We start from the raw sequence: 26782 nt of genomic DNA on the forward strand, positions 1-26782 counted from the left end.
GTGCAACAGCCCCAAACTGGAAACAATTCAAGTGCTGCCCCACCCACCCCCTGCCTCTGCAAAGCAGCCTCCTTCTGCCCTTGGAGCACTGCCGTCTCTGCTGCTCCCCGCACTGGCTGCCTCACAGCAGTGAAGAGCCCCCTTGCCACGGGCAGTGCTGGAGTCCTTTGTAGGTGAGCCACACGGAGAAATCCATTAGTTCTCTCCTTGATTCAATTCAAAATTCCCAGGAAAACAAAATCAACCTATGTGGGCCGGGAGCCTATGCCCTGTCCCATGACCATGGGGTCACTTATACAGCACAGGTGTGTCTGCCAACACAAACACCTTCACCGCCCCTCACTGAGGCTGTAGCACAGGAGCCCCACACAGGGGAGCTGCTTAAGTGTTGGTGATATTCTGGAAAAACCACCCGGAGGCCCAGTGGAGGTGGACATAGAGTTTTTCACTCGCATTACAGGGGAGTGCACCGATGGCGGTGGGTCGGTGCAAGAGAGCCCGCACTCCTGAGTGTGAGGCTCCGAATAAGGGGCCCCGGACAAAGGCGGCACGGGCCCAGGTTACACAAACCTACGTGCGGCCCAGAGCGACATGATACCACTGTGCACAGGGTAGAAGGAAAAGGCCAAGAAGCAGTCACAGGACAAGAGGCCACTCCCAAAAGGAGATTTGGAGGGAGTTACAATCCATTCCCCAAACAATACACATTCCTTCTGGCCAGGGGCCCTCTGGCCTGTCCCGTCACAGGTGGTGGGAGAGCCATGTATTTACCCCACAGAGGCCCTGATCCCAGGTCATGTCCATTTTTCCTCCAAGTCAGTCTCCAGTTGGTCCAATCGATGGAGGAATGATAAAATCTGCCATCTACATCCCAGCTGATAAAGAAATGGTCGCTGGGCACCTGACAAAGCTCAAGGCCATTGTTTGGCGACTCCTGCAGGTACCTGGAGAAGGTCCTTCGTTAGCCAGTATCTGCATCCAGGACACGGCCTTTATTCGCAGTCCTCCTGGGCCGCCCCTGGCACATTGGAGAGAAGTTGGCTTTGGGCGTGTGACACCTTCTGACTGGAGGTAGCAGCTTGCTGGGGGCCCACCCTCGGGGGTCCTTACGCCCTTGCCGGGTCCATTTTCCCCCAAGGGCCCCTCTCTACTGGGTAACCAGTTACACCTGGAACCCTGGGCCCTGCAACTAAGACCCTGCCAGCTGGTTGAGCCTGGCGCCCAGGCAACTGTCACGATGCCAGCTGGAAAGTGTCAACAAAAGGGTGATGGTCCTCGCGAAGCTTGCTGTGCGCCAACACGAGGGAGTGTCCACACCCGCTCCCTACATGTGGGGTCGCCCTTGTCTTTCCTGGGGTCAAAAACCAGGGGGTCCGAACCTCCATGCAGGGAACCGTTTTCTCCAAGAGCCCTAGTGGCCTTTCCTTGCCAGCTGGACAGCTGGTTACACGTGGAGCCCTGGGCCCTGCCACGACTTCCTGGCAAGCTGGCTAACCCTGGCCTCTAGGCAGTCATCTCCATGCCCGCTAGAGACACCATCCCTACCGAGGGGGCGGGGGTCCCCCAGGCTTGCTTGCCAGGGGCCAGCCCTCGGGGGTCCGCTCTGCCTCCACACAAGCGGCGCAGTGCACCAGCCTGGAGAGGGCAGCAGCCGCACAGCCCTGGCTTGTCCTGATGGCGGCAGCCCCGCAAAATGCAGAGGCAACGGGAGCACAGAACCGAAACTCGGGGTGTGGCTGACCGGGGCTCTGGCTCCCTCCCTCCCAATCACCTCACCCCAGGCTGTTGGTTCCCTGAACTGGCAAAGAATATCTAGGGTAAATAAAAATGTTTCTTTTCACTCTTCATTTTGTCCTGGGATCTAGGCAGAAAACTATACCAGAATCCCTCTTTACTTCATATATTCTTAATTTAAGTCCTATGTCGGCTTACAGGTACTGCAAATATTTTCTCTCCACCTGTGGCTTGTATCATCAGTTTCTTAATGGCTTCTTTCGATGGAGTTCTTAAGCTGCATGTAGTCGAGTTCATCGATCTCCTGATTACAGCTAGGTTTTGTGCATGCTTTGTTTGCTAACAAGGTCACGAAAATATTTACATATTTAATCTTCTAGAAGCATTATTTGCCTTTCACATTTGAATCTACAGTTTATCCAATATTATTTTTGTAAATTGTGTGGAATTTTGACTGGAGTTGTGTTGCATCTATAGATCAATTAGAAAAGCACTGATATTTTAGCGATATTGAATATTACAATCCATGGAATGGTCTATCTCTTATTTACTTATGCTGTCTTTTTTTTCAAAAATGTTTGATAATTTTCTTGTAGAGTCCTGTAGTTATTGTTATATTCATTTCTAAATATTTATTGAAAATATCTTTTGTTGACTTTTCTAGTTTGCTAGACTCATTTATTAATAATTTATATGTAGATTGTTTTGATTTACTTACACAAATAATTGCATCATCTGCAAATAATGATACTTTTATTTTTTCCTTTTCAATCTTTATACCTTTATTTCTTTATTTCGCCTTAAATTGTTGGCTAGGGACTCCAGAAAGGTGGTGAATAAAAGCAGTGATTGTGGACATCCTTGTCTTGTGCCTGATTTCAAAGGAAAAGCTTTCAACATTTCATCATTATTAAATATATAGTTCTCTTTAATTTTTGTACATACTCATTCTCAGATTCAGAAAGTTTTCTTCTATTCCTAGCTTCCAAAGAATTCCTTTTTAATGAATGCTGTTGAATTTGATCAGATGATTACTCTGCATCCACTGACATGATCATATACTTCTCTTTTAATGTGGTGAAATAATTGACTGATTTTGAACTTGGAAAACAGAGCCTGGGAGGCAGGCTGAGCGGGTCAGCATGGAGGGTGTCGCAGCGCTCCCCAGCCGGAGCCCCCCTGGCTCTGGCGCCTAAGCAAGCCGGCCTTCGGCTGAGGAGTCTTCCCTGGAGCACACCTGCAGCTTCCGCCCTCCTGGTGTGGCCGAGGGTCGGGCTGCTGTGCTGTGCTGTGCGTCAGCACCTCCTAACGATGCATCCTGACTTGCCTCCACACTTGCACACTGAAGAAGGCAACATCTTAATGAACTCACTTACGGATTGTCATAAAAATCACAGCATTCTGAAATTTTTTGGTCATTGCAATGATCTTAATCGGGTGATGAGACACTGCTTGCAGAATGAGTAGGTGGAAGAGAGGACCAAGAGCACGGAGCATGGCAATGCAATGAGGAAGAGACTTTTTACTTGTCCAGGAGTATCTGAAATATAAATTATATTTTCGCTGGATGCCTTGGCTGAGAGAAGACCTAAAGACTCTTGGTTGATAACCAAAAAACTCCTATCTCATTTGGTCCCCAGAATCTTTTGAATAACAAGTGACCCACGAGAAACTGAGCCCTGGAGAAAGACGGAAACCCTGGATTCAGGATATTTGTTGGGCGGAGCCTTCAGTACTCGGATTCCTTTATCAACACACCTGGCTTTTCGTATGTTTCTTTCCTTTGCCTAGAACCAGTAAACATTTGAGTAACATATTTCCCTAATAAAATAATTGACTTAAAAAAATAAAAACAAAGCTAAAATAAATTCTTGAAATAAACTTAACCTGGTTGTATACCATTTTTAAGTACTTTCAGATTTGGTTCCCTATTTGTTAGGGCTTAAAAAATAATTTCCTTTTATTTAGGATCTTTGGTTTTGAAAAAAAATTGGTCTATAATTATCATTCTTATAATGTTTCTCTCAGGTTTTGATTTATAATGCTAATTTAATAAAATAGGGAGCATTAGTTATGTTTTCTCATAAAACTATTGAAACCACAAATAATATAAGTACTCACCCAATTTTTAAAGGAAAAAATGCAAAGAAAATACACTTTATAGAGCAAAATATATGGGGGCAGGGATGAATCAAGGACGTGTAAAATATATAAAACAGAATGACAGTAAGAGTAAGTTTTAGATTTTTCTATTAAAAACAACATCTGAAAAATCTCATCTCACTATTTTACTACAGGCATATCTAAACAAATGACAAAGTTAAAACTAAAAGGATGGACCAATATACAGTAGACAAATGGACACAAAATAATGAGAGCAGCAATATTATGTCAGATAAAGTGGGACTCAAGGGGCAACACATAGTGCATTCATTATCTATTGTTGTAAAAATATTACTTCAAAACTTTAAATGACACACATTTATTGGCTGTTTCTGAAGGTCGGTAACCCAGTAGTGGCTCTGGGTCTGTCACAGGGTTGCAGTCAGGATGTCAGCTAGGGTGCTGGTCCTCGGGAGATTTGACTGGGGCCGAAGGATCTGCTGCAGAAAATGCTCGCGATCCAGCAGGGTTCTGACTCAAAAGGGACAGGGCAGCTGCCGCGGCAGCTGCAGCCCCTGCAGGTGACCTACTTTTCACAGTTTCACACCATCACTTCTGCTTCATTCTGTTCCTTAGAATTGAGTTGCTGAGTCAACCCGCGCTTTGGGAGAGAGGAATTAGATCTCTCCCCTCACAGGAGGAGCATCAAAGAATTTCTGAACATTTTTTTTTAACCTCTACATGGGGCATAGAACACCTTAAAAAATGGTTATACACGAAACTCCAAAGGAAGCATCAACATTTACAAACAGCAGAAATTATACAGGCTGCATTCATCGACTTCAATAAATAAAAACAGCTCAAAGTTTATATTGAAAGGATAACCACCAGACCAAAAATAAAAACCTTCCAGATTATTAGAAGCAACATATACATGCACACAAACAGATACATAGTAAAATATTTAAAATTCAGAAGAAAACAGAATTTATAATATAAAATTCATGACAGAATTGAATCTAAGCATATCTATCTTGATAATTATTGCAAATGAACTAAACTTGCCTAACTAAAAAACAGCCCACAGATTTGATACTTATGTGTAAGGGTAGTTACTGTAGCATTATTTGTAATAGTGAATATTAGAAATAACCTTAATTTCTCTCACAAGTGAGGTGCTAAGTAAATTATAAGTTCCATACAAGGGACACTACACAGCTCTTAAAAAGAATGAGATAACTTTATATGTATTAAATAAGACAGTCTTAAGAATGTATCATATTTTTCAAATCAAGATAAAAATATTTATAGTCCATGAAAAAGAATGTTTACTTTCAGGATGCCTCTGGAAAGGTCCATAACAAACCAGTAACAGTGGTTGCTTAAGGGAAGAGAGGGTAGATGACTAGGGGCAGAGAGGAGAAACTCACCTTGTCCTGCCTTCTTTTTGAATTTTATATTTGTACCCAAGTGTATATAATTAACTTAAAAATTTTTAATAAAGTTTTAATTAAAACTTTAAATAAAGTTTATTAAAGTTTTAATTAAAAAGTTTAACTAAAATAATTAAAGTTTTAAATATTTAATAAAGAATATACTAATTGAATTGAATTGGCTAATAATTAGGTAAGATATTTTAAAAGTGGTCAAAGAATTACCTCCAATAATGGTTCTGGTTCTTTAAACTTTCCAGGAGCCTACTATCTATAAACTATTCCACACACAGAAAAAGAGAGCTGTCCAGGTGCACTACCAAAATGACTGAACACTGAAACAAAAGCCTGACAAAAGTCATACAATGAAAAACCTATCTATTCACCTATGTACCTATGAAAAAAGATGCAAGAAAATACTGTCAGGTTGAAATGAAAGATTTTGCAAATGGATTGGAAAACAACAAACTTCCTGATATAAAAATGGGCAGAGAAAACAGATAATTCAGAAAAGACATATGAAGCATTGGATACATAAAATTGTGGTCAGTATCACTAGCAATGAAGGAAACTGGGGCAGGGGGGAAGAGTCATGAGCTACCATTTTGTCCTGGATTATTAAAGCTATAAATGATTAAACACACTCAGGTTTGTTTAGGCTGTGAAGAATTGGGCACTCTCATAGACCGTTTACAACATTTTTGGAGAGCAATCTGGAAACGCATATTCTAATTTTGGACACTGGAATTACGCTTCTAGGAATTTTTCCTAAGGAATCAACTTGGTTAAGGGTCCTACAATACAATGCATATACAATAGCATTTATAGCAGGTGACTTGGGCACTTTTAATACATTGCATACTGCATAGAAATCTCTAAGACATACGCCAGGGTCGAATGACCAAAATACAATGTAACTGCAATGCTTTATAGGTTTGTGCAATTATATAGTTTTTTGTAGATTGACCTGCACGGTTTCCACCAATGAGATCGCTTCATTCGATGTGGACAAGACACTGTATTGACATCTAAAGTCCATAACAGATGGCGCGCGAAACACGCAAAAACCCGTGAGAGGTACGCAATGTGTTAAAATAAATTATGATATATTCATAGAGTTCCTTATAGCCAGTAAAAATCATAGTTGAGATTTATATACTGGAAAATGATGCACTTATGAAATGGCCATTTAGTTAAAAAGTTTTGCAGCCATTAAATACTATGCATTTGAAGATTATTAATTTAATAATTTAAATTTATTATACATTAATAATGTAAAATTTCACAATAAGTGAATTTGTTAAAATCCTGCAGAAACAGTTAATTTCCATTAAAATCTTATATTTTTTTAGTTTAAAAATATAAAGAAACTGCATCAAAAATTTTAATCGGATTAACTTTGGGTAGTGGAATTCTGTGATTCTTTTTACAGTTTTCAGAATGAGCATGCATTACTTTTATACCATAAAAATTTTATCTATACTTATTTCTACAAAACCTGGCACTGTCTGCTCTTACTCGGTTTATTTCCATCGCCACCTCCTCACTTCCTTACCCTGGAAACGTAGTCAAAAAAAGACAAGGGGCACTGTTTTTGTTAGCTCCTAAGGCTAGAAGAGTCAATTAACTCCTAGCCTGGGAAGAGCAATTGACTTCAGATTGGATGATGGTGATATCATGTCAGTAGCAGTAGCCAATAGTAGCGTACCTGCTTAGGAAGTTTCCTTAAGACCCGGATGCCACAGTGAGGCATCTGGACCAGCCCCCCAGACACTTCCACCCTAGACGTGGCCTGCGGAGCATCGCAGCCACGCCCTGCGGACCCGGACCTCGTCGGCTCAGCCAGCTTTCCAGGCACACTCTGCAGGCACGCGCCACCCTGGGGTCCTCTTCAAGTGGGTTCTGGCCTTTGTGGGCTCTCGCTCCCTCTCTCAGCCCCTCTGTCCCAGAGCTTCAGCACTTTTTTCCTGGATACCCCTGCTGCTAGCGTCCAGCTGAAAAAACGCAAGGATTCACGAGTCAATGCAAATGTTTCCATTTGTCCCCTTGCGGTCACCCACCCTGTCTCTGGGAACCCAGCCCAGCGATTACGTCCCTCCCTTGTCTCTGTTAAAGCATCCAGCTCCTAACCTCACAGTTCAGAAAACAAAACCCGTCGTCAAGAGCACCAGTAACCACTTATTAGCCACATCTAACACTCTTGTTTTTTTAATGTTACTTTTTAAAGTGTAAGGCTTTCTCTCCAGGAGTTTAGAGAACATGGGAGGAGGAAGAAGAAAAAAGTCACCTGTACAAACACCTCATCCAAAGATAAGCCATGGTAAACAATCCTGGGTATTTGTTTGTAACATATGCAGATTTACAAAATTGGAATTGCTCTGATTATTCTTTGTTTACTTAATTTGGCTTTTGTCAAGTATTTCCTCTAAATAGTCTTTTATTTAGTGGCTTTGTAGTATTGCAGCATATGGAATGATTTATTTACTACTCCCCTTCTCATATATTTAGATTATTTCTAGCTATTCCCTATTCTAAATAATTCTGTGAACATAAATTGTACATAAATTGTCCCAATATCTGAATGTTTCCTCAAGATGAAATCTGAGGGATATGATCATTTTTTCCCCCCAAAAATATTTGGTTTAACCCTCCTTGTTATTCCAAATGAAATTAAAACAACTTTGTCTAATTTCAAAACCAAACAGCTAGGAATTTGGGTTTATGACTGACTACCCAGACCCTTTAACTCGTTCCCATGTGCCTTTATGTTCCTCCTGGGTCCACATTGTTCCCAGACTGTCTGTTCTCTGAAATACATTATGCAAATCCAAGCCAGCCCAGTATCCATAGAAACCAAAATCTCCCATCTACCTCAGCCTGTTCCCTAGCAAACAAAACCCAACCCAAGTGACACCCACCAACAAGGACAAAGCATCCAGAACAGAGGGGCTTCCTTCTGCCTAGGGGTCACTGACTCTATCTTGCCTGGTCCTCCAGTCGTTGCTGGGGAAAGGAATGGGTGGCACAGTCCAGCGTTAGAAGCTGCATTTTCTTTTTGAAACCTTGAGAGGAGATGCTTCAGCCCTCAACATGAACAGTTATCTTTTGCCCAATCCAAATAGCTCTGCTGTGGCTGCGATCATATTCATGGTGGCTGTGAGTCAGTATTCGACATCATCTTTAGTCTGGCACACACAAGGACATAAATGACCCATCACTGGAACATGACAAATACAATTTTATTGTGGATGACTGATTACTAATTTTAGGAACAATTTCCCAAGACCTGCTCCTCCCTAGAATAACCTTTTCTATACTTCAGATATTATGACTCTTTGGTTCTTGTCTCCAGACTCAAAACTTGAGGCAGAGCTCCTGGTAACCACACCCAGGTTCTTGAATATTGGTTGGCAGCAGTCCCTGCTACATACAAGAAGTTAGGCTTTTGCTAGTGACACAAATTGTGGATCACAGGACGTTAGAATTGAAAAAGACCTTGGAAAAAAATATGCAAGTGTCCTAGTTTCCCTGCTTACAGAAGTTTATCTAAAGCCTCACAGCTATTTAATAGCAGGGCCAGGCAACATGATAGTAGACTCTCAATTGCAAGTACATACCAGCCCCTATTCCAAATGTTTCATAGATTTGCTTATTTAGTCTCATAACCACCTTGTGAGGGAGGTTATCTCCATTAATCTTAGGCTATCATGCTATCTCCATCTTTCACATAATGAAACTAGGGCACTGAGAAGTTAAGTAAATCTCCCAGGGTCACACAGTAGATGTGTCCAAGTTTGAGCCCCGCCCCTCCAACCCCATATACCAACGTCTTAACCACTACGCTATTTACATCACTAGATACCATTGTGAGGACTGAGAAAAATGTATCTTGAGATCTCAGATTTAAGATTTATATTCTAATATCAGGAGCAACTAAATTCCACTTAGTTTTTTCCTTTTTTTTAAAACCCGAGGGTGAAGTATTTAAACAAGAATAAAAAACTAAATCCACAAGTTGAACTGACTGCATGAAAACACTTATGACAAACCTCTCCCTTGAGGGGAGGAAATTATTTTATTAATATCCTTTATTTTTCTCCTCTTGTTGGGTTGCTCAGAGATCCAAATCTAGAGTATCTGCTCTTAATTTATAGTGTACTGGGAGAACCAGATATAGTCATAGACAGAATATTGCAGTGCACAGAATATCTCTGGAAGAATTTGTTAAAAAAAGATTTTATTTTTAGAGAGGGGGGGAAGGGAAGGAAGGAGAGAAACATCCATGTGTGGTTGCCTCTTAAGCGCCTCCTACTGGGGAACTGGCTCACAACTCAGCCATCTGTCTTGACTGGGAATCAAACCAGGGACCCTTTAGTTTACAGGCTGGCACTCAATCCACTGAGCCACACCAGTCATGGCTGGAAGGATTATCTTTTAATGGTATTACAATTGCCCACAAGGAGAGGAGCTGAGTGGGAAAATGTGGGAGAGACTGTTCTAGTACTTTCTGTACCTTTGGAATTTACTGCCATGTAAATGGATTATCTAATCAAATAATACACAAAAATTAGAGACAGGATCCCACTTGTTTTTTTGTGTATGTTGCATGTCTGTATGCATAACTCTGAATCCTATTTTTCCTGGTTATTACAACATAACCATTTTCCCACGTAATTGAAATTTTTCATAAACAAAAGTTTTATGTACACATCCTTGTTAAAAATCTCAAGAAACTTGGGCACTTCAAATACAGATAACGTAGATTTCTCAATTTCCTTTGGAATTCTTCATTATTGTGAATCATAACATCGACATTCAGAACCTCCCACTTTCCAAAGAATTAGCCAACATGTATAAAGTCTGTATTTATGTACATGGCATTTGTACCAAAAAATTACCTCATTTAATCCCCACAACAGCCTAAGGTAGGAATCATAATCCTCATTTTTAGATGAGAGCAGAGATTCAAAAGGTACAGGCAGCTCCTAAATAATACAGTTGGTATTTGGGACCAAGAATGTGAATTTCAGGTTCTGGGCCATGTTCTCCCTACCAAAGATGCTCCCAGTTTTGTGGAATTTTCAGGGACAACTTCCCTGACCTCCAGCACACACATTCACCAACAACTTGTTAGGCCCCAGCAGCGGGCCTGGATCTAGCAGGAAAAAGGTACAGACGATGTGCTTCCTTCCTGCTCTCAAGACTCCCTTACTCAGAGGACAGCAAAGGCGGCTCTGCCACACAAGTGACCTTCCAGCAGATGGAACAAGTGTGCAGTGGCAGCCAAGGGAGCCCTGGGCAGGTCACAGAGGCACCACCTGAGTCCAGGCCGACTGAGGGCAATGGCCCCGCAGGAAGAAGCCGCAGAGGCGGCTCCCAGGGAAGTGCATGTGCCTGGGGCTCCGGAAGGCTGGGGAGAATCTGTGCAGGGAATGGCGGCGAGGGAGGGCTGCAGAGAAGGCTCTCGAATGTCACTCTAAGGAGCTTGGAAATTCCAGGATGGCACAGTCAGTCCATGTGAAAGGTCCTGGTACTGCTATTTCAGCGACTATGGGGGTCATGAGAGACTCAGTCTGATCAACACACAAACTCTGCTGAAACTTCATCCTCTACAAGCAGGCGGAAGCAAGGAAGGAGATGGCCACAGCACACTTAATTCTGCCCAAAAAATAACTCATGGCTGAATGTGGGAGTGACAGGGAGCCAGGGAGGTCAATGAGAGACACCTAGGTGATCTCTTCGCTCGCTTCCTACGGCTGCTGTTGCCAAGTGCTCTCACGTGGGGCGGCACTGCGCAGGCGCCCTGCACCAGACCTTCAGATGGCAGAGACTGTCTCCATTTTCACAGATGGGGACACGAACTCAGGGAAGTTAAGCATGTGCCCGAGGAGACACAGCAAGCAAGTGGTGGGGTTAATATAACCACATGTCAGGACATTCCAATTCAAACCGCCAGCTGTATGAAGAAAACCAGGCATTTGCATCTGAAGGGTCATGAGAAGCCCAGGCTGGCAGGGGCGTGTAAGGGACAGAAGTCAGGGAACTGTGGGTCCGAACACTGCCCTCGAAATGAACTGTACCGGGGCAGGTAGGGGTGGGGGGCCACTAGGGCGACAGGTGAGACTGAGGAGAATGCGTCCGGCAGCTGCACAAGGGATGAACCGAGGTGGGAGGAGCTGGAGAGGGGGAGGCTGCCAGGGGGTCTGCTGCCTTCGGCCCAAATGTAGCCATGAGCAGGAGTAGAATAGGGACAAGCAAGAGTGGATGGGGACTGAAGAGGGTCCGAGGAAAGAAAGAACAGATTCCTGGACTAGGGCTCCCAGTCCATAGAACAACTGCCCCTGCCTGAGCCAAAATCTACAGCTTGGGATACATGGGTTTAAGGGCAGTGTCAGAAGTGAGAGTTCTGAGATATACAAACAACAAAAGAAAAAGTTAACAAACTGGACATCATCAAAATTAAAAATTTTGTGTTTCAAAGGGCATCTCTGAGAAAGTGAAAAGACAACCCACAGACTAACATAAAAGTTTTGTAAATCATGTATCTGACATGGGACTTGTATCTAGAATGTATAAAGAACTCTTACAACTCAATAATTAAAAATACAAATAACCTAATTAAAAATAGGTAAAGGATCTGAAGTCAGTTCTCCTGAAAAGACATACCAGTGGCAAATTAGCCCATGAAAAGATGCTAAATATCATTAGGCACCGGGGAAATGCAAACTGAAACCGTAATGAGACAGCAGCTCACCGCCCTAGGATGGCTAAGTTAGAAGACACGCAGTAACAGTGTTAACAAGGATATGGCGCAGTCGAAATCCTCATGCACAGCTGGTAAGAATGTAAAATGGTGTAGCCACCTTGGAAAAGACTGGTAGTCCCTCCAAAGGTTAAACAGAGTCACCACATGATCCAGCCGATCTATTCCTAGGTATATACCCAAAAGAATGGAAAACATATGTTCACACAAAAACTTGTACGGGAATGTTCAAGCATTTTCATAATGGCCAAAAAAGTGGAAACAATCTAAATGCCCACCAATTGAATGGATAAATAAAATGTAGTCAATGCATACAACAGATTATCCAATAATAGAAAGGAATAAAGTTGAATACATGCAACACCATGAACTTTTGCTTACGAGAACACTAAAAGGAAAAGGTCAAAAAACCTGGGTTTTATCTCAAGTATCATCTTTATTTTTGTAAAAATGGGTCTAGGCTATAGAAATTATTCTATAAAAAAACTCTTCCAACATCTAAGGTGGAAATATAAAACACTTCAAGAAGTTTATTATAACAAAAAAATTTCTGGTCAAGACGACGATATAAAAATTACATTAGAAGGGCTGAATACTTTGAGAGAGTGCACACTGGCCTCAGATGTGTTTGGTATCAAAGTGCCTTGAGCTTTTCTGAGTCTAAGTGCCTTTAAAGGGGACTGCTCACCGGTTCGCCAACATCCTCCCTCTCCCAACCTGGTTGCCTTCGCTCAGTGGCATTTCCTATCATGTCCCTCGTGTGGCCCCTACCAAAGTATGCACCACGGCTATAACCAAGTTGTAGTTTTGAATCATCATTTCTGTTTAAAATGTCCATTTCTGTGAACCAGAGGTACAGGCAGGAAAAAGGAATCCTTGGTCAGGAACGTGCCACCCCCAGGGAGAATACCGCGACTGTAGAATGTTCCCTTTTCCAATGCCGTCCCCAGGACATGGTGATTCAAACATTAAAAACTACCTGTTGGCATTTGTGAGGTAAAAAAGGTGGAGGTACAGGGGGAGAAGAAATTGGGATAAGAACACTAAAGGCAGCAGAGCAAGAATAAGCAGGCTGAGGTCAGCAGACACATCTCGCTCGCTTCTCACTCCCTGTGCACCCCGGACTGCACCCTCTCTCCTTCCCTCCTCGTACCTTTGTAACCGTGACCAGAGGGACTTTCCTTTACAGCAATGAGAGAAGCATATCACCTTCCAGTCCTGTTCTAATTTACAGATGAGGAAACTGAGGACCTGAAAGGAAACGGGCCCAAACTGGTTTTAAAGCTGTATTTTTAAGCACTTTGAAATCCTTGGTTCAGGGGAAATTGTCCAAAAACTATCCAGAGACAAATCAGGGTTGATCTGATAGGCATCCTTGCCTTGAACCTTGAGGGGCTGCAGGGAGGCTCCGTGAGGCAATTTTAAAATACTGGTTATTAGTGACAAGATACGCCAAGCCCTGGTTCAGCCCCAAAGCCATGGCCAGGGGCCTGCATTAGCTGTATTTCGCTATTTTCTGTATCCTTAATACTCCGAAATGTGGAGCTCACTGACCATGGGGAACTGCCCCTCCTGGGGCTAAACTATCCGGTCCTACACCTGTCCACCCTGTACCTGCCTCACCTGTTCGTTCTTGTGGAAACCACAAGTCTCCCCCCTATGCCCCCTCCACTCTCTCTTGCTTCCTAGGGGACCTGGTGCTTCCCTGTGCGTGCCGCCCACCCCCAAATTGCAAGGCCTCTCTTGGCAACTTTAACAAACTCTTTTCAATGGCAGTTGTCTCCTGGTCTGTTGGCCTCACCACACCTGAATAATAAAACCTACATTTAAAAACTTTTAAAACAGGTCTACTCTATAGGCAAACATTGTCCCCAGAAATGGGGATATTAGGATTTAGAAAATTCACATCCTGCCATGACTCCAGGGAGAGCCTGGCTAGCAAGATGGTCTGATGGAGGACTTTCAACTGTGGGTAAAGACCAAAAGTGAAGAGGGAGGCTTGGGGCCTGGAGCCGCGGAGAAGAATCAGTCAGTAGCAAGATGCTGGCAAGAAGGCAGGAGGTAGAGGTGCCCAGGTGAGTGGGCTTTAGGAAGTGGGGCAGAAAGAAAGCAGGACCATGGCATACACCCGGGCAGCATCTGGCAGGCTCCGGGCTGGCCTCAACCATCTAACTCCTCCTTGATGCTGATGCGCAGGGGGCAAATGCGCAGAGGCTTGGGGGGACCATCCCCCCGTGTGCCCCCCAGGTAGAAGTAAGGCCGCACCTCCCCAAAGCGGGCATGGAAGGTGTAGAGGTGGTTGCGGCGCTCTGCATCATAGAAGGACAGCTCGCCCTCCTCACATTCCAGCTCCACACGCAGGCGGCGTGGGATGGAGGGGACCACTGGCGACGTGGCCGGGTCTGAGGTCACACAGCGGTCACCCTCCACCCCCTGTGTGCGGCACAAGTACCAGAAGCCAGAGCGAGTATCCTGGTAGCAGCTGTGGGAGTGGCCCCCGGCACCAGCATCCTGGCGCATGCGCGCCACGCCCACCCGCCAGCTGGGCAGCGCCCCCAGGTCCACCTCCCAGGCGTGGGAGCCGTGGGAGAAGGCGCGCGAGCCCAGGAGGCAGGGTGCCGAGGAGAAGCGCTCCGGGTTCTCCACCTGCACTCGGTAGCCGTGGTTGGTGACACTGGTGAGGTCATCGGACACGGACAGCCAGCCAGCTGCGGTGTTGGGATCAAAGCTGAAGGGCACTGAGAGCAGAGGGGGAAAGCGGGGTGAAATGGGCGAACCTCACATCCTGCCCTTCTGCCACGCCAGCTGATGCCCCAATCCCCCATCCTGACCAACAGTGTCCCACTTGGCCCTGGCCCAGGGAGGGAGCTGTCCTGGGCTGAGGGGCAGTGTTACGGTTTGAAATGAGCCCCAACAAAAAAGGTATATATGGAAGTCCTAACCCCCAGTACCTCAGGTGACCTAATTTGTTTCAGATGTAATTAGACTGGAATACAGCGGGGGCCTAATGCAATGACTGTTCTCCTTACAAAGAGAAGCAACACAGTGAGGGGAGGTCGCATGACCACAAGGGCCGAGCCTACCATGGGGCAGCCCTAACCAGGGACTGCCTGCACACACCAGAAGTCAGGAAGACACAAAGCAGGACCTTCCGCTACAGGATCAGAGGGTGCATGGCCCTGCTGACATCTTATTTTGGACTTTTGACCTCCAGCAGTGTAAGAATAAACTTCTGTCACTTTAAGGCACCCAATTTGCAGTCTTTGGTTATGACAGTCACAGGATGCTAGCACAGGTAGGGATCCAGATGCTAACACAACTCCCATTCCGTCCTAGAGAAGCAATCAACATTCCCTGGGTCACTGACATTTCTCCCAGTAAAATCATGAGGTCTTAAGTCAGTTTGGGCAGCTACAAAAGTACTACAAATGGGGTGGCTTAAACAGCTTATTTCTCACAGTTCTGGAGGCCTGAAGTCCCAGATCAGGGCGCCCTCATGGCCAGGTTCTGGTGGGAGCCCTCTTTTTGGCTTACAGATGGCCATTTTCTTGCTGTGGCCTCACAAAATGGAGAGGAAGCCAGCTCTCGTGTCTCTTCTCGTAAGAGCTGAATTCCCATCAGAAGGCCCCGCCCTTATGATCTCATCTGATCTGAATCACTTCCCAAAGGCCCTGCCTCCAAGCATCACCACTCTGAAGGTTAGGACTTCAACAAAAGAATTTGGTGGCGGTGGTGATGGGGGCACAGACATTCAGCCCACTGCACATGACACTGTGACCCTGTGGGTTGGAACCACCTTGAGAGAGGCAATCCTGAACTGAGGAGGTCCTTCATTATATACACGATATAGTTCTGAATAGAGAGCAGTCAGTTTCTTTTTCTGAAGAGGTGGCTGTGTGTCAGGACTCAAAGGAGGAGGAGCTCTGCCAGGAGGGGTTTGAGCAGTGGGGTGAGGAGCACGCTGGGGGCCTGTCTGAATGCGGCTGGAGGAGGAATTAGTCAAAGGATGACACGGTCCAATGAAATGGGCGGCTGGAGAACATGAGTTCGCCTGGTTCTCTGTCACACCTAAAGCGCCCCCCTCTACTTGTACCACCTGCCAGCATCTCCGCTCACCAGATTCAACAGACGTGACCATCTTCCTCCAGACACGGTACTGTAGGGAGTCCAGGTACTTGCAAATGTCGATGAGCATGCCAGGCTGTATGGGTTCTGGCTCCATGGTGCAGAAGAGGCTGGGAAAGGAGAACTGGGCCTAGTGGGCAGGGCCAGGGCCATGCATCCTGGGCCTAACTATGTCAGCTGAATGTAACAAACAACAGGACTTCTTCACTTGTCACAGGCCTAAATTCTCCACCACCACACCCAGGACAAGCCCAGACTGGGCTCTGATGGAAGATGAGCCAGGAGCCAACTGGGCGGCGCATACCGCTTCAGGATTCAGTACCAGGGCTCCCCCTGCCCAAGCTGAGATAAATAATGAATAGGAGTTTCTCAGACATGGTTCCCATCCTTGTGGGTAGAGATCACACTTACACATCTGCCCATAGGATGTCTGAGTTGAAAGGGACCTTAACGGTTCTCTAGTCCAACAGTATGAAGGTGTCACTGGCTTTTGCTTGAGTACCTATAGTGACAGGAAACTCCTTACTGCCCAAAGCACTTCTTCCATCTTTGTACACAGTTCTTCCTTACTCATTCCTGTGTACAACTGTCAACATAGACCAGTGTATATCCCGAGGCTCTAAGAGGGAGGAGATGACCAAGAAACAAGCTTAAATGTTGGAGTGACCTACTGAGAACTAAGAACCACGTGCAGGATGGTACTCTCTCTCCCCACCCAGTGGGTGGTAATGCCCCACACTCAGGAAAACAACACGGTACCAGGGGGCTACCTTGAAAGAGGGCTCTCTCTGCATGGCCAGTCCCTACCGCTCCCTCTGTATTACCCCCAGCTGGCTCTATTACCTGCCTGGCCCTGGAGCCCCCGGAGTTTGCACCCCTGGTATTCCTGCCTGCTCTTTCCCTCCCTTACATCAGCCTTGGCAACTTACCGGCGTTTTCGGCTCTTGTGTTTCTGAAAGAGAAAAAATCAAGACACAAACATAGACATAGAGAAAACATTTAAGTTTCTGACCTCAAAAGGAGCCATATATCCCATGTTAAGATGGCAACATCCCCCAAATTAACCACAGACTCTGCAGTTTCTGTCAAAATTCCAGCTCACTTCTTTGCAGAGACTGATAAACTGATCCTAAAATTCATCTGAAAATTCAAAGGACCCCAGGATAGCCAAAACAATCTTGGAAAAGGACAAAGCTGGTAGTTCACACTTCCCTATTTAAAAAGCTTGGAAAAAGACAAAGCTGGTAGCGCACACTTCCCTATTTAAAAAGTTATTAAAAGCAACAGTAAACAAGTCAACATGGTACTAACATTAAAGACAGACGTATGGGTCAGCGGATGTTGAAAGTTTAGAAATAAACCCTTATGTTTACTGGCAACTGGCTATCTACAAGGGTGCCAAGACCATTCAATAGAGAAAGAATGGTCTATAACAAGTGGTGCTGGGACAATTGGATATCCACATGCGAAGGAATGAAGTTGGATTCCCATCTTGTGCCATGTACAAAAATTAACTCAAAAAGGGTCAAAGACTTAAATGTAGAGATAAAACTATTAAACTCATGACCTTGGATTAAGCTATGGTTTCTTGGATATGACACCAAAAGCACAAACAAGCGGGGGGGAAAAAAGAAAGGTAAGTCACATTTTATCCAAATGAAAAACCTTTGTGTTTCAAAGGATGCCATCAAGAAATTGAAAAAAACAAACAAAAAAAACCAAACCCTCATAATGGAAGAAAACATTTATAAATCACATAGCTGATAAAGGTCTAGTATCTACAATATATAAAAAAATCTTACAATTCAACAAAGAAAGATAATCAACCCAATTTTTAAAATGCCTAAAGGACTTGATTGTATATTTCTCCAAAGAAGATATACAAATGGCCAAAAACTACATTAAAAAGATGCTGAATATCACTAGCCACCAGGGAAGTGCAAATCAAAACCACAGGGATACCATTTCATACCCATTATGATGGCTATAATCAAAAGGACAGATAAGTGTTGGCAAAGATGAGGAGAAACTGCAATCCTCGTACTGCTAGTGGGCAAGAAAAATGGTGCACTCTCTTGGAAAATAGCATGGCAGTTCCTCAAGGAACTCTACTCTTGGTTAAAATCTTTTCCGCCTCTTGACCCAAGCAGAGGATGTGGTCTGTGAGCTCCTCCAACCCAGTATTTGGAAGCTACAGAAAGACTGGGTTGCCTGGGGCTGCTGGTCTCCTGCTCCCGACTGGTCCCTGAACATCTAGTCTCTGCCACTGAATGAAGACGAGGAGCTCCTCACCATGAGAAAAGAAACATCATCTTCCTTCATCTCCATCTGCAGCCGGTCGGTCTCATGCATCAGAGTCTTCGTGTCTTCCTTGAGCTGCTTCATCTTCTCCTCTGCCAGAAGCTGCTTCTGCCTTGTCTCCTCGGCTATGGCATCCAGGATGGCCTGCTCCTCCACTCTTAAGAACTCTCGAAGCTTATCAAACTCCTGCCGGATTCGCTTTTCCAGCCAGGCAGCCTTGTCCTGCAGCAGACAGTGGGACAGAGGCACAGAGGATCAGGTACGGAGGGAACCTCAGCCATCACTTAGCCCAGTGGCTCTTAAGATTTTTAGCAAAGGAACCCCACTTTCAAAAGAAACCATTAGTAGAACCCAAGTGGATAAAATATAGATGCAGCTTTCTTGGCACAATTTACAAGTTTAAATTTCAAACTAGTCAAAAGCATAATGGATTTGTTTTGATTAATTCTTTAACAGTTGAAATTGCTGCTTATACATGACAAATCTAGTCTTGTAACCTCCTCCACATACAATGTCCTGCATCTTGTTTAAGTTGCACAACAGCAGAAGAAATCCTGAATCATGAAAAGAATCATTGCAAATAGCAACTATTTTTAAAAAATTATCTGCCTTCCCATCTTAGGACTTCAAATTTGTTTGATCAAGAGGCTTACCAAAAGAGTAGTAGGAAGTGTTTATTTTAAAACAGAATCATTAATAACATGCATACTCTTAATTATAACTAAAAAGAGCTTTTAAAAAGTTTAAACCACAAATGTACTCAAAGAAAAAGCAGAAAAATATTTCTCATCTTGCAATGAGTCAGACCTTTCTTACTTATATGACGCTGAGAAGCCTCAAAGAAAGAATGAAGTAACTGAATACATATAAAAGTAAGAAGTTTTGCATGGCAAGAGACCACTAATAAGTGTAAATACGTATTTATGGAAATATACAAATTGTATATTTCATGATGACTTGGAAAAACACCTCAAAATGTGTGCTCTAGCAATGGCAGGTTAGTAATGCACAGCTTTGGACTGAAAATTCAATATATGTTTATGGCACTGAAAATATGATGATAAAAAGATTCACTGACAAAGTGAAAATGACCCAAAAAAGTGAAAATGACTTACTGGAAAAAATATGACAAACTAGGAAAAATGTTTCTGACATACATATATATATGAATATATATAAGAACGTATTATTCTTAATAAGCAAGCACTCTTGTGAATCCACAAGAAGAAAAGATAAATATTTCAAGAAAAAATGACTGTGAGGAGGCATTCCCAGGACTGCAAATGGTTATTATACTTGAGAAAGCATGTACAAACTTACTGATAATCTGAGAAATGCAAATGAGCAGAGACGGCACTGTTGAAATACCAAGCTAAAAAGATTGCTAATATATAGCGGGAGGGAGTGAAATCTGGGACAATTCTTGTCACACAGGAAGATAAAAAACAGAGTAGGCAGGAAAAACCAGCCAGAAGACTTAGCTCACTGAAGGGACAGAAAGAAGGGCAGAGTGGCTGAAATGGAGCGTGCGGCCACGCCTGGGAGGAGACACAGGTGAGAGGCAGGCAGGGGTTCGAGGAGGGCCTCGGAGGCCACGGTGAGGAGCCTGGATTGTATTATGCATGTCGTGGGAGCCGCTGGACAGTTATAAGCCGGAGTGACACGATCGATGCATTTTCCTCAAAGGGCAGTCTCGTCCGTGGAGACAGGATTGCAGAACAAGAGCAGAAGGAAGGCTGGGGCCCAGATTGCTGATGGGAGGGACACGGAGAGTGAGTGGGAAACAGGAGTAACTAACGACTCCAGGTCATCACTGGCTTGAGCACTCAGGGAGATGGAGAAGTGTGGCACTTAAGTTAGTCTGAAACCGTAGTGCAGATGGGGAAGGTGGCTTTTTTTAATCCTTACTTGAGGACATTTCACTGATTTTAGAGAGGGGAGAGGGCGAGAGAGAAGCATTGATGTGAGTGACAAACATCGATCCACACGTGCCCTTACTGTGGGAGACCAAACCCGCAGCCTAGGTAGGAAGGTACCCTGATGGGCATAAAATGCCCAATCTTTTGGTGAACAGGATGATGCTCCCATCAACTGAGCCCCCCGGCCAGGGCGCAGGTGGCGTTTTAAGCCACTTCTGTGGCTGCTGGCATGGCCATGCCCAGGTATTTAAAGAGGCCCTGGCATGACAACCACAATCAGTGTTCAAGAGCATGGCTATGCTAGACCATCAGGGCTGGGGAAGGCTGACTCTGCATCAACAGCCACGGCTGGGGCCCACCCACCTCACCTGTCCCCCAGATGGCCCTGGGCAGCCCCGGTCTCCCACGCGGCCCGAGCACTCCCTCACCTGATTGTGCTTGGCAATGGACTGGTAGGAGTTCCGCATGGCCAAGAAGGCCTTGGCTTTCTCCCGCAGCGAGTTCTCCATGTTCCTGCACTTGGCCTGATGGGAGGAATGAAAGGGAGGCAGAAGGCAGGTTAGAGGTGGAGGCCAGATGGGCAGAACGACACAGTTACAACTGGAGCTTCACTTCCACAAGGAAATTCCACTCAGTCACAATTATTGAACCCAGTCCACTCATAGACTGCACGGAACAGCAGCAAGTATGGCCCTTCCCCTGAACCTGATGTTTACAGCATAAAGGGCCCTCAGATTCCTCTAACCCAACCCTGTTGTTTTACTCCCACTACAGATAGGGAGACAGGGCTGAGGAGGCCAAGGGGCCTATTCCCTCTCAAGTAGGTCACAATACAGAAAAGAGGGGCTGCACCCTGCTCAGGCCTAAAGCTGGTCCAGGCTCAGCTATGAATCCTGAGTCATCCTGAGCCGTGTGTGTAACTGTAAGACAGTGTGTCCACAGGCTCCCTTTCTGACTTTCTAAACTGGACTGGCCTGTAGGTCTAAGTTGTTCTTACCAACAGGTCTAATTATAGGGTCATCCAGCTATTCCAATGGGTCCTTGTCTAAACTACACATTTCCCCACATCCTGATATTCTAATTTTGTTTGGATCATGTGAAATACATTAATCACCAGATTAAAATACCTTTTTAATAGTTTTTTTGTTTTTTAAATTTTAACCACTGCTCTAATCCCCTTGGACTCCTTGAGTAACTGGGACTAGTTTTCTGTTTTTTTAAAAAAAGATTTACTTTTAGAGAGAGGGGAAGGGATAAAGAGAAGGAAAGAAACATTGGCGTGTGAAAGACACATAAATTACTTGCTTCTCACACGTCTCCAACACCCTAACTGGGTCCCTGGCCTACAATCCAAGCACGTGCCCTGACCGGGAATCGAACTGGCGACCTTTCGGTTCCCAGGGCCGCACTCAGTCCACTGAGCCACACCAGCCAGAGCAGGACTAGTTTTAGGTTTACTTCCCACCTCCTGTATCCAAGGACTAGCATTTTCTCTATCTTTATCTTTTTCTCGCTACATTCTGAGAAAGCTTTTCAAGTTTATTTTTTATAATAAAAAATAAAAAAATAACAATTCTAATAACAATAATTAGAAATGACTACCATTTATTTAGCATTTATTATTTGCCAGGGACTGCGCTAATCACTTTACAAATTATGTCACTGAATCATCACATTATCCCTATTAGATAAGTACTATTATTAGCTCTGTTTTACAAATGAAAACAACTGAAGCACAGCAGGGGGAAGCGACAAGCCCAAGAGCACACACAGCTCGTATGTGGCAGACTAAGAACATAGTAGGCAGCCTCTAAGACGGCCCCAGTGGTCCCTCACTCCTGTGAGATAGGTTTGTTGTTTTAAGCTGCCCCTTACTTTATTTATAGCTACTGGCACTCTAGGCATTGGGATGTTGAGAAAGTGCCAGGTGCCCACCCACGGCCAGAGGCCTCCCCGCAGCTACATAATACACGGGCCAGGTGGGGAAGCAGATGACCAACATGGGCGATCTCAGGACTCCACATCCATGGCCAGGCCTTGGGCTCCTGCACCTCTAATCTGAGTGGGCAAAGCTCCAGGTTTCCAGAGTTTTCTCCATACTTGTGCTTCTCAAAGAGGCAAGGGCCACACCCTGCTGGCGGAAAGGGTGCAAGGCCTAAGAAGTGGGTGGGGCTGTCTTGAGAACGTCGTGTAACCCTTGTTTGCACACTTTTTGTGTACATTCTCTGTTCTCCCATATCAGGCCCCCTGGGCCGGCTCTGATGACACAGACAGCCTCCACAAGAGTCATCCAGGTGGGGACCCTGAGGCGACACCCGCAAGCTGGCAGGAGGAAGAGGGGCGGGACTGGACACATTCAGCACTGGCAGGTTGGAGTGGCCGGAGTAGGGGGCTCAGCGGGGGTGGGTTCCAGGGCTGGCTTGGCCACACCACGTGCACGCTGGACCACCTCCCTCACACAGCCGCGCTTACCCGAAAGTCTTGGGCAGTGGTCTTCACTGTCTGCACGCGGTGTCCCTGGTGCCGGAGGTCAGCCTGGCACGAGCAGCACAGTAGCTCCTTGTCATCGATGCAGAATAGGTTTAACTGGCCGCGGTGCACGCGGCAGAGGCGCGGGGAGCGGTGGCCCTTCCAGCGCGGGGCTTCGGCCTCCTCGCGCAGCAGCTTCTCTACCAGGTTGTTGAGGGTGTGGTTGGTGCGCAGGTCGGCGGAGGAGGCGCGGTCCTTGCACACCGGGCAGGTGGGCGCCACCTGCGCCTCCCAGCAGCTAGTCACGCACTCGCGGCAGAAGTTGTGGCCGCAGCGCAGTGTCACGGCATCCCGGAAGGGGTCGTAGCAGACCGCGCAGAGCAGCTCCTCCTTGAAGGAGCGGAAAGGCCCTGGGGACACCGCGGGACCCGGCTCCATATCAACCACAGACAGCAACTTTCGCTTCCCCTTCTCCCACCCACCTCGTGCTTCCAGGGGCGCCTGGGTGAGCGACACTCAGCCCCTTTCGCTCAGAGAGCTGAAAGACAGCGGCGCGAGCCAATCCTGCGGGGTATGCTTAGAGGCTCCGCCCCACTTCCGGTCTGCGCGGAAAACCCCAGAAGAGCGAGGCAGGGCTAGTCGTCTCTGTTGCCCCCGCCCACAGGGCAGACTGTCGGGATTTGGGGAGGAAGAAACTGGGGAGCCGAGCATTAGGACTTCCGTGTCTCTGGAAAGCTGCTTCCGATTTGGAACGGGAAATGAAAACTAGGAACCCCTTCCCTAACCATCCCCCTTCATGTTAGTCCCGCGAGGTAGGAAAAGCGAGAGTTCCCCGCTTCCTGGATCCGAAGTAGAGTCTGGGTCTTAAAGCGCGTTTAGTGTTTTCACCAATTAGGACTTATAGTGCCGTTTCAAAGATTTGTGGCCACTGTTGCATAAGTTGGTTACTTTATTTAGGCCAGTCTTATTACCCCCTGGGGTAAGGAGGAAACAGGTGAAGGAAGACCCCATTCTTGTTCCCTGATTCAATAAGTGGGCAAGTCACAATCTTTCAAAATCTATTTCCTTGTGGGTAGAGGGACGCTAAAATCTCTTCTCTCCACGAGAAGTGAGGATTAAAGTGAAATAAGTAAAAAAAGTTCCCATGACATTAGGCAGGTCCTCGTTAAAAGAGAGTAGGGACGTCTCCAAAGTTATCACTGGGAACTAGAATTTGTCGTGGTAAAGTAGGCCTGAATCTCTCCACTTCCTCATTTCTGCCTCAGTTTGATCATTTTACAGCCTTCAGATGTAGAATTCCTTCCTCTGATTTGGAATGAAACGCTTCCATTCCTGGTTTCTGTTGGAAGACGATTTCCATATGTCTCATGTTTCTGTATGGAGCAGAGACATTGACTGCCTCTTTTCGCTTGTCTTTCCACGGATGTTTTTGTGGTAAACAGCCTCAGAAGGCAGAAATAATGTCTCTCTCCAGAAAAAAAGTCTGGCGATCTTCTCTCCATTATGAAGTATTCAGGTTCCCCCAGCTTCAGGTCTTTTAAGCTCTCCTGTAGTGCAACCTCTTGTGGCCTTCATCACATGGGCTCTTGGGAATTAAGGCTCAGGAAACTGGCCCAAGTGGTAGTCTGATTACTGCTATTGCTGTTAGTAATAAACTGTCCTTTGTCTCTGGCCTTGGAGTCTCATCTACTGGAACTCATAAAACTGGCAGGCTAACTTGTTAGTTTGCAAGTAAGCTAAACTTTTCCACCTTTTATATTTCTTGACAGTTTTCTTCCAAGATTTTCCTTAGAATAATCCTTTCCCCACAATGTGAAGGGAATGAATACCACTAATTATTTTGCCTTCTACAGTGTTTCTTATACATGATTCATGGCCCTCCTACCTGGACGTAACCACTGGGGTCCCCAAGAGAGATTCCATATAAATTTTAGGGTGGATTTTTTTTTCTATTTATGCATGAAATACTTTTGGGGTTGCATTAAATCTGTAAATCACTTTGAGTAGTCTTGACATCTTAACAATATTGTCTTCTAATTCATAAATGGAAGGATATCTTTCCGTTTGCATCCTATTCTTTCAGCAAGTTTGATAGTTTTCAGTCTACAAGTTTTCCACCTCTTTGGTTAAGTTCATTCCTAATTATTTTATTCTTTTTGATACTACTGTAAATGAAATTCTTAGTTTACTTTTTGGATAGTCATTATCTGCCTTTTCTTTAAAAAAAAGAAAGGAAAAGAGAGAAAGAAAGATAGAAAGAAAAAGGAAAAGACAAGACCTGGCTATATTGTTACATTAAGCTTGCTCTCTTGCAAGCTAGTAGACTTTTGAGCTGAAGAGCAGTTGCTTCCTATAGGAGGGATGTATGTTTTCCCGTCCCTGTGCAGTCAGCCTTCCTCACATTCCCTGCTTTGCTTCTACAGGCATTTGGGTTTTGGACCCCTTGTTTGGATGTCCCCAGTGAGGGTTACACCCTGCTGCAATTCATTGTGAAGAAGCTAGGGTGGTAAAATACTCTGGTACAGACAGGCAACTTAGCAACTTGAGAAAAGTGAAATCAAAGCTGATTTCCCATGTTCTTGAAATTTATCTAGAAGCACCCAATTATTTTATTGCAAATATTTGAATAAAAATTTTTCTGAAATAATAGTGTGTGCTTTTTTTCTCTAAAATATAGGATGCAGAACATAATTTCAACTTTCCTCCATGATGTCCAAAGTAGACAATAGTTACCGTGCTGCACCAGTAATAAAGGGGTACGCTCAGGACATAGTGAAGCACGGAGAGTTGTTTGCCCTGTAAGTGGCCGCATTTGCCTGTGATTGGAGGGCGCTTGGATTTGCTAGGCATTTTTTGTTTCTTTTTAAGAGGTTCCTCTTGTACTCACAATGATGTCTGCAGCAATTCGCTCTGACTTCCTAGTGGATGATTCCAGTGGAGCGTGGGCTGGGAGCAGAGAGCCACAGTTGTCAGAGCTGCCTAGGTCAGCAATGGCAAGAAAAGGTTCACACAGTCACTCCATTGCTTTAGAGCTTAGTCACAGGCTGCAGGAACCCGGTGAGCTCACTCACAGGTGAGAGTAAGGGACTGAGAGCCAAGAAGGCCATAGTCACAGCAGTCACGGAGCTGACTCGGACTGGGCAAGGCGGGAGGGCGGGCTCCACTTCCACGCAGGCACTCCATGGAGCGCGCTGCGGACCTGACAGCAGTGCCCCGGGCTGTGGAAACTGCCCGGCTTCGGCGGCACTGAGGCTCTGCCTGTGGAGCTATGATGGAAAAATACAAACATTCTTTTGCCTTCTCCATCTGTTCTCCCTCTTGAGTATCCAAATTAATTTCTCAAAGGATTTAATACAGTTTTATTTTTCCCAAGAAAATTCATTTTGGATTATGTCCAGGAATTATTTTTTTCTCTTTGTGGAAAGATTTTATTTGTTGTGGCTTTTTTTCACAATGAATATTTTCAAAGACAATATTGGAGAGAACAGTATAATTAACCTCCATACACCTATCATTCAGCTTATGCCAGTTACCAACTTCACTATTTTTGTTTCAGTTCTCCCCTCCACACAGGGTAGGGGTTGTGGAGTACTTTAAAATAATGATTATTTTTATTTCAGGGACACATTCCCCCTCAAAGAGTTTATTTATTTATTTTTAGAGAGGGGAAGGGAGGGAGAAAGAGGGAAAGGTCAATGTGTGGTTGCCTTTCGTGGGCCCCCTACTGGGGACCTGGCCTGCAATCTGGGTGTGTGTCCTAGACTGGCAATCGAAATGGCGACCCCCTGGTTCTCAGGCTGGCAGTCAATCCACTTAGCCACACCAGCCAGGGTTCAGGGACACATTTTTTTAATAATAAAATTACAATAGGACAGAATACTTTCCATTTATCGTCATCCATGAGCCATAGCACTAGCAAGGAAATTGATAAGTAT

At 45.1% G+C, this 26782-nt stretch overlaps 1 protein-coding gene across 1 annotated transcript; it reads right to left on the reverse strand.

Annotated features, from left to right (window-relative positions):
* Nucleotides 1-12492: 12492 nt before the first annotated feature.
* Nucleotides 12493-23324, reverse strand: TRIM35 (tripartite motif containing 35). The gene is made up of 6 exons (XM_054576000.1): nt 22851-23324; nt 20807-20902; nt 18451-18681; nt 17088-17110; nt 16150-16268; nt 12493-14771 (listed from the first exon to the last, which is right to left on the reverse strand). Exons 1-6 carry the CDS (start codon nt 23283-23285, stop codon nt 14194-14196), a joined length of 1482 nt encoding a protein of 493 aa, XP_054431975.1. The 5' UTR covers nt 23286-23324; the 3' UTR covers nt 12493-14193.
* Between the last annotated feature and the right edge of the window lie 3458 nt (nt 23325-26782).

This window comes from Pteronotus mesoamericanus, unplaced genomic scaffold (genome assembly GCF_021234165.1).
Source record: "Pteronotus mesoamericanus isolate MK-2021 breed Mesoamerican mustached bat unplaced genomic scaffold, CSHL_Meso_final contig_32, whole genome shotgun sequence".
Classification (NCBI taxonomy): domain Eukaryota; kingdom Metazoa; phylum Chordata; class Mammalia; order Chiroptera; family Mormoopidae; genus Pteronotus; species Pteronotus mesoamericanus.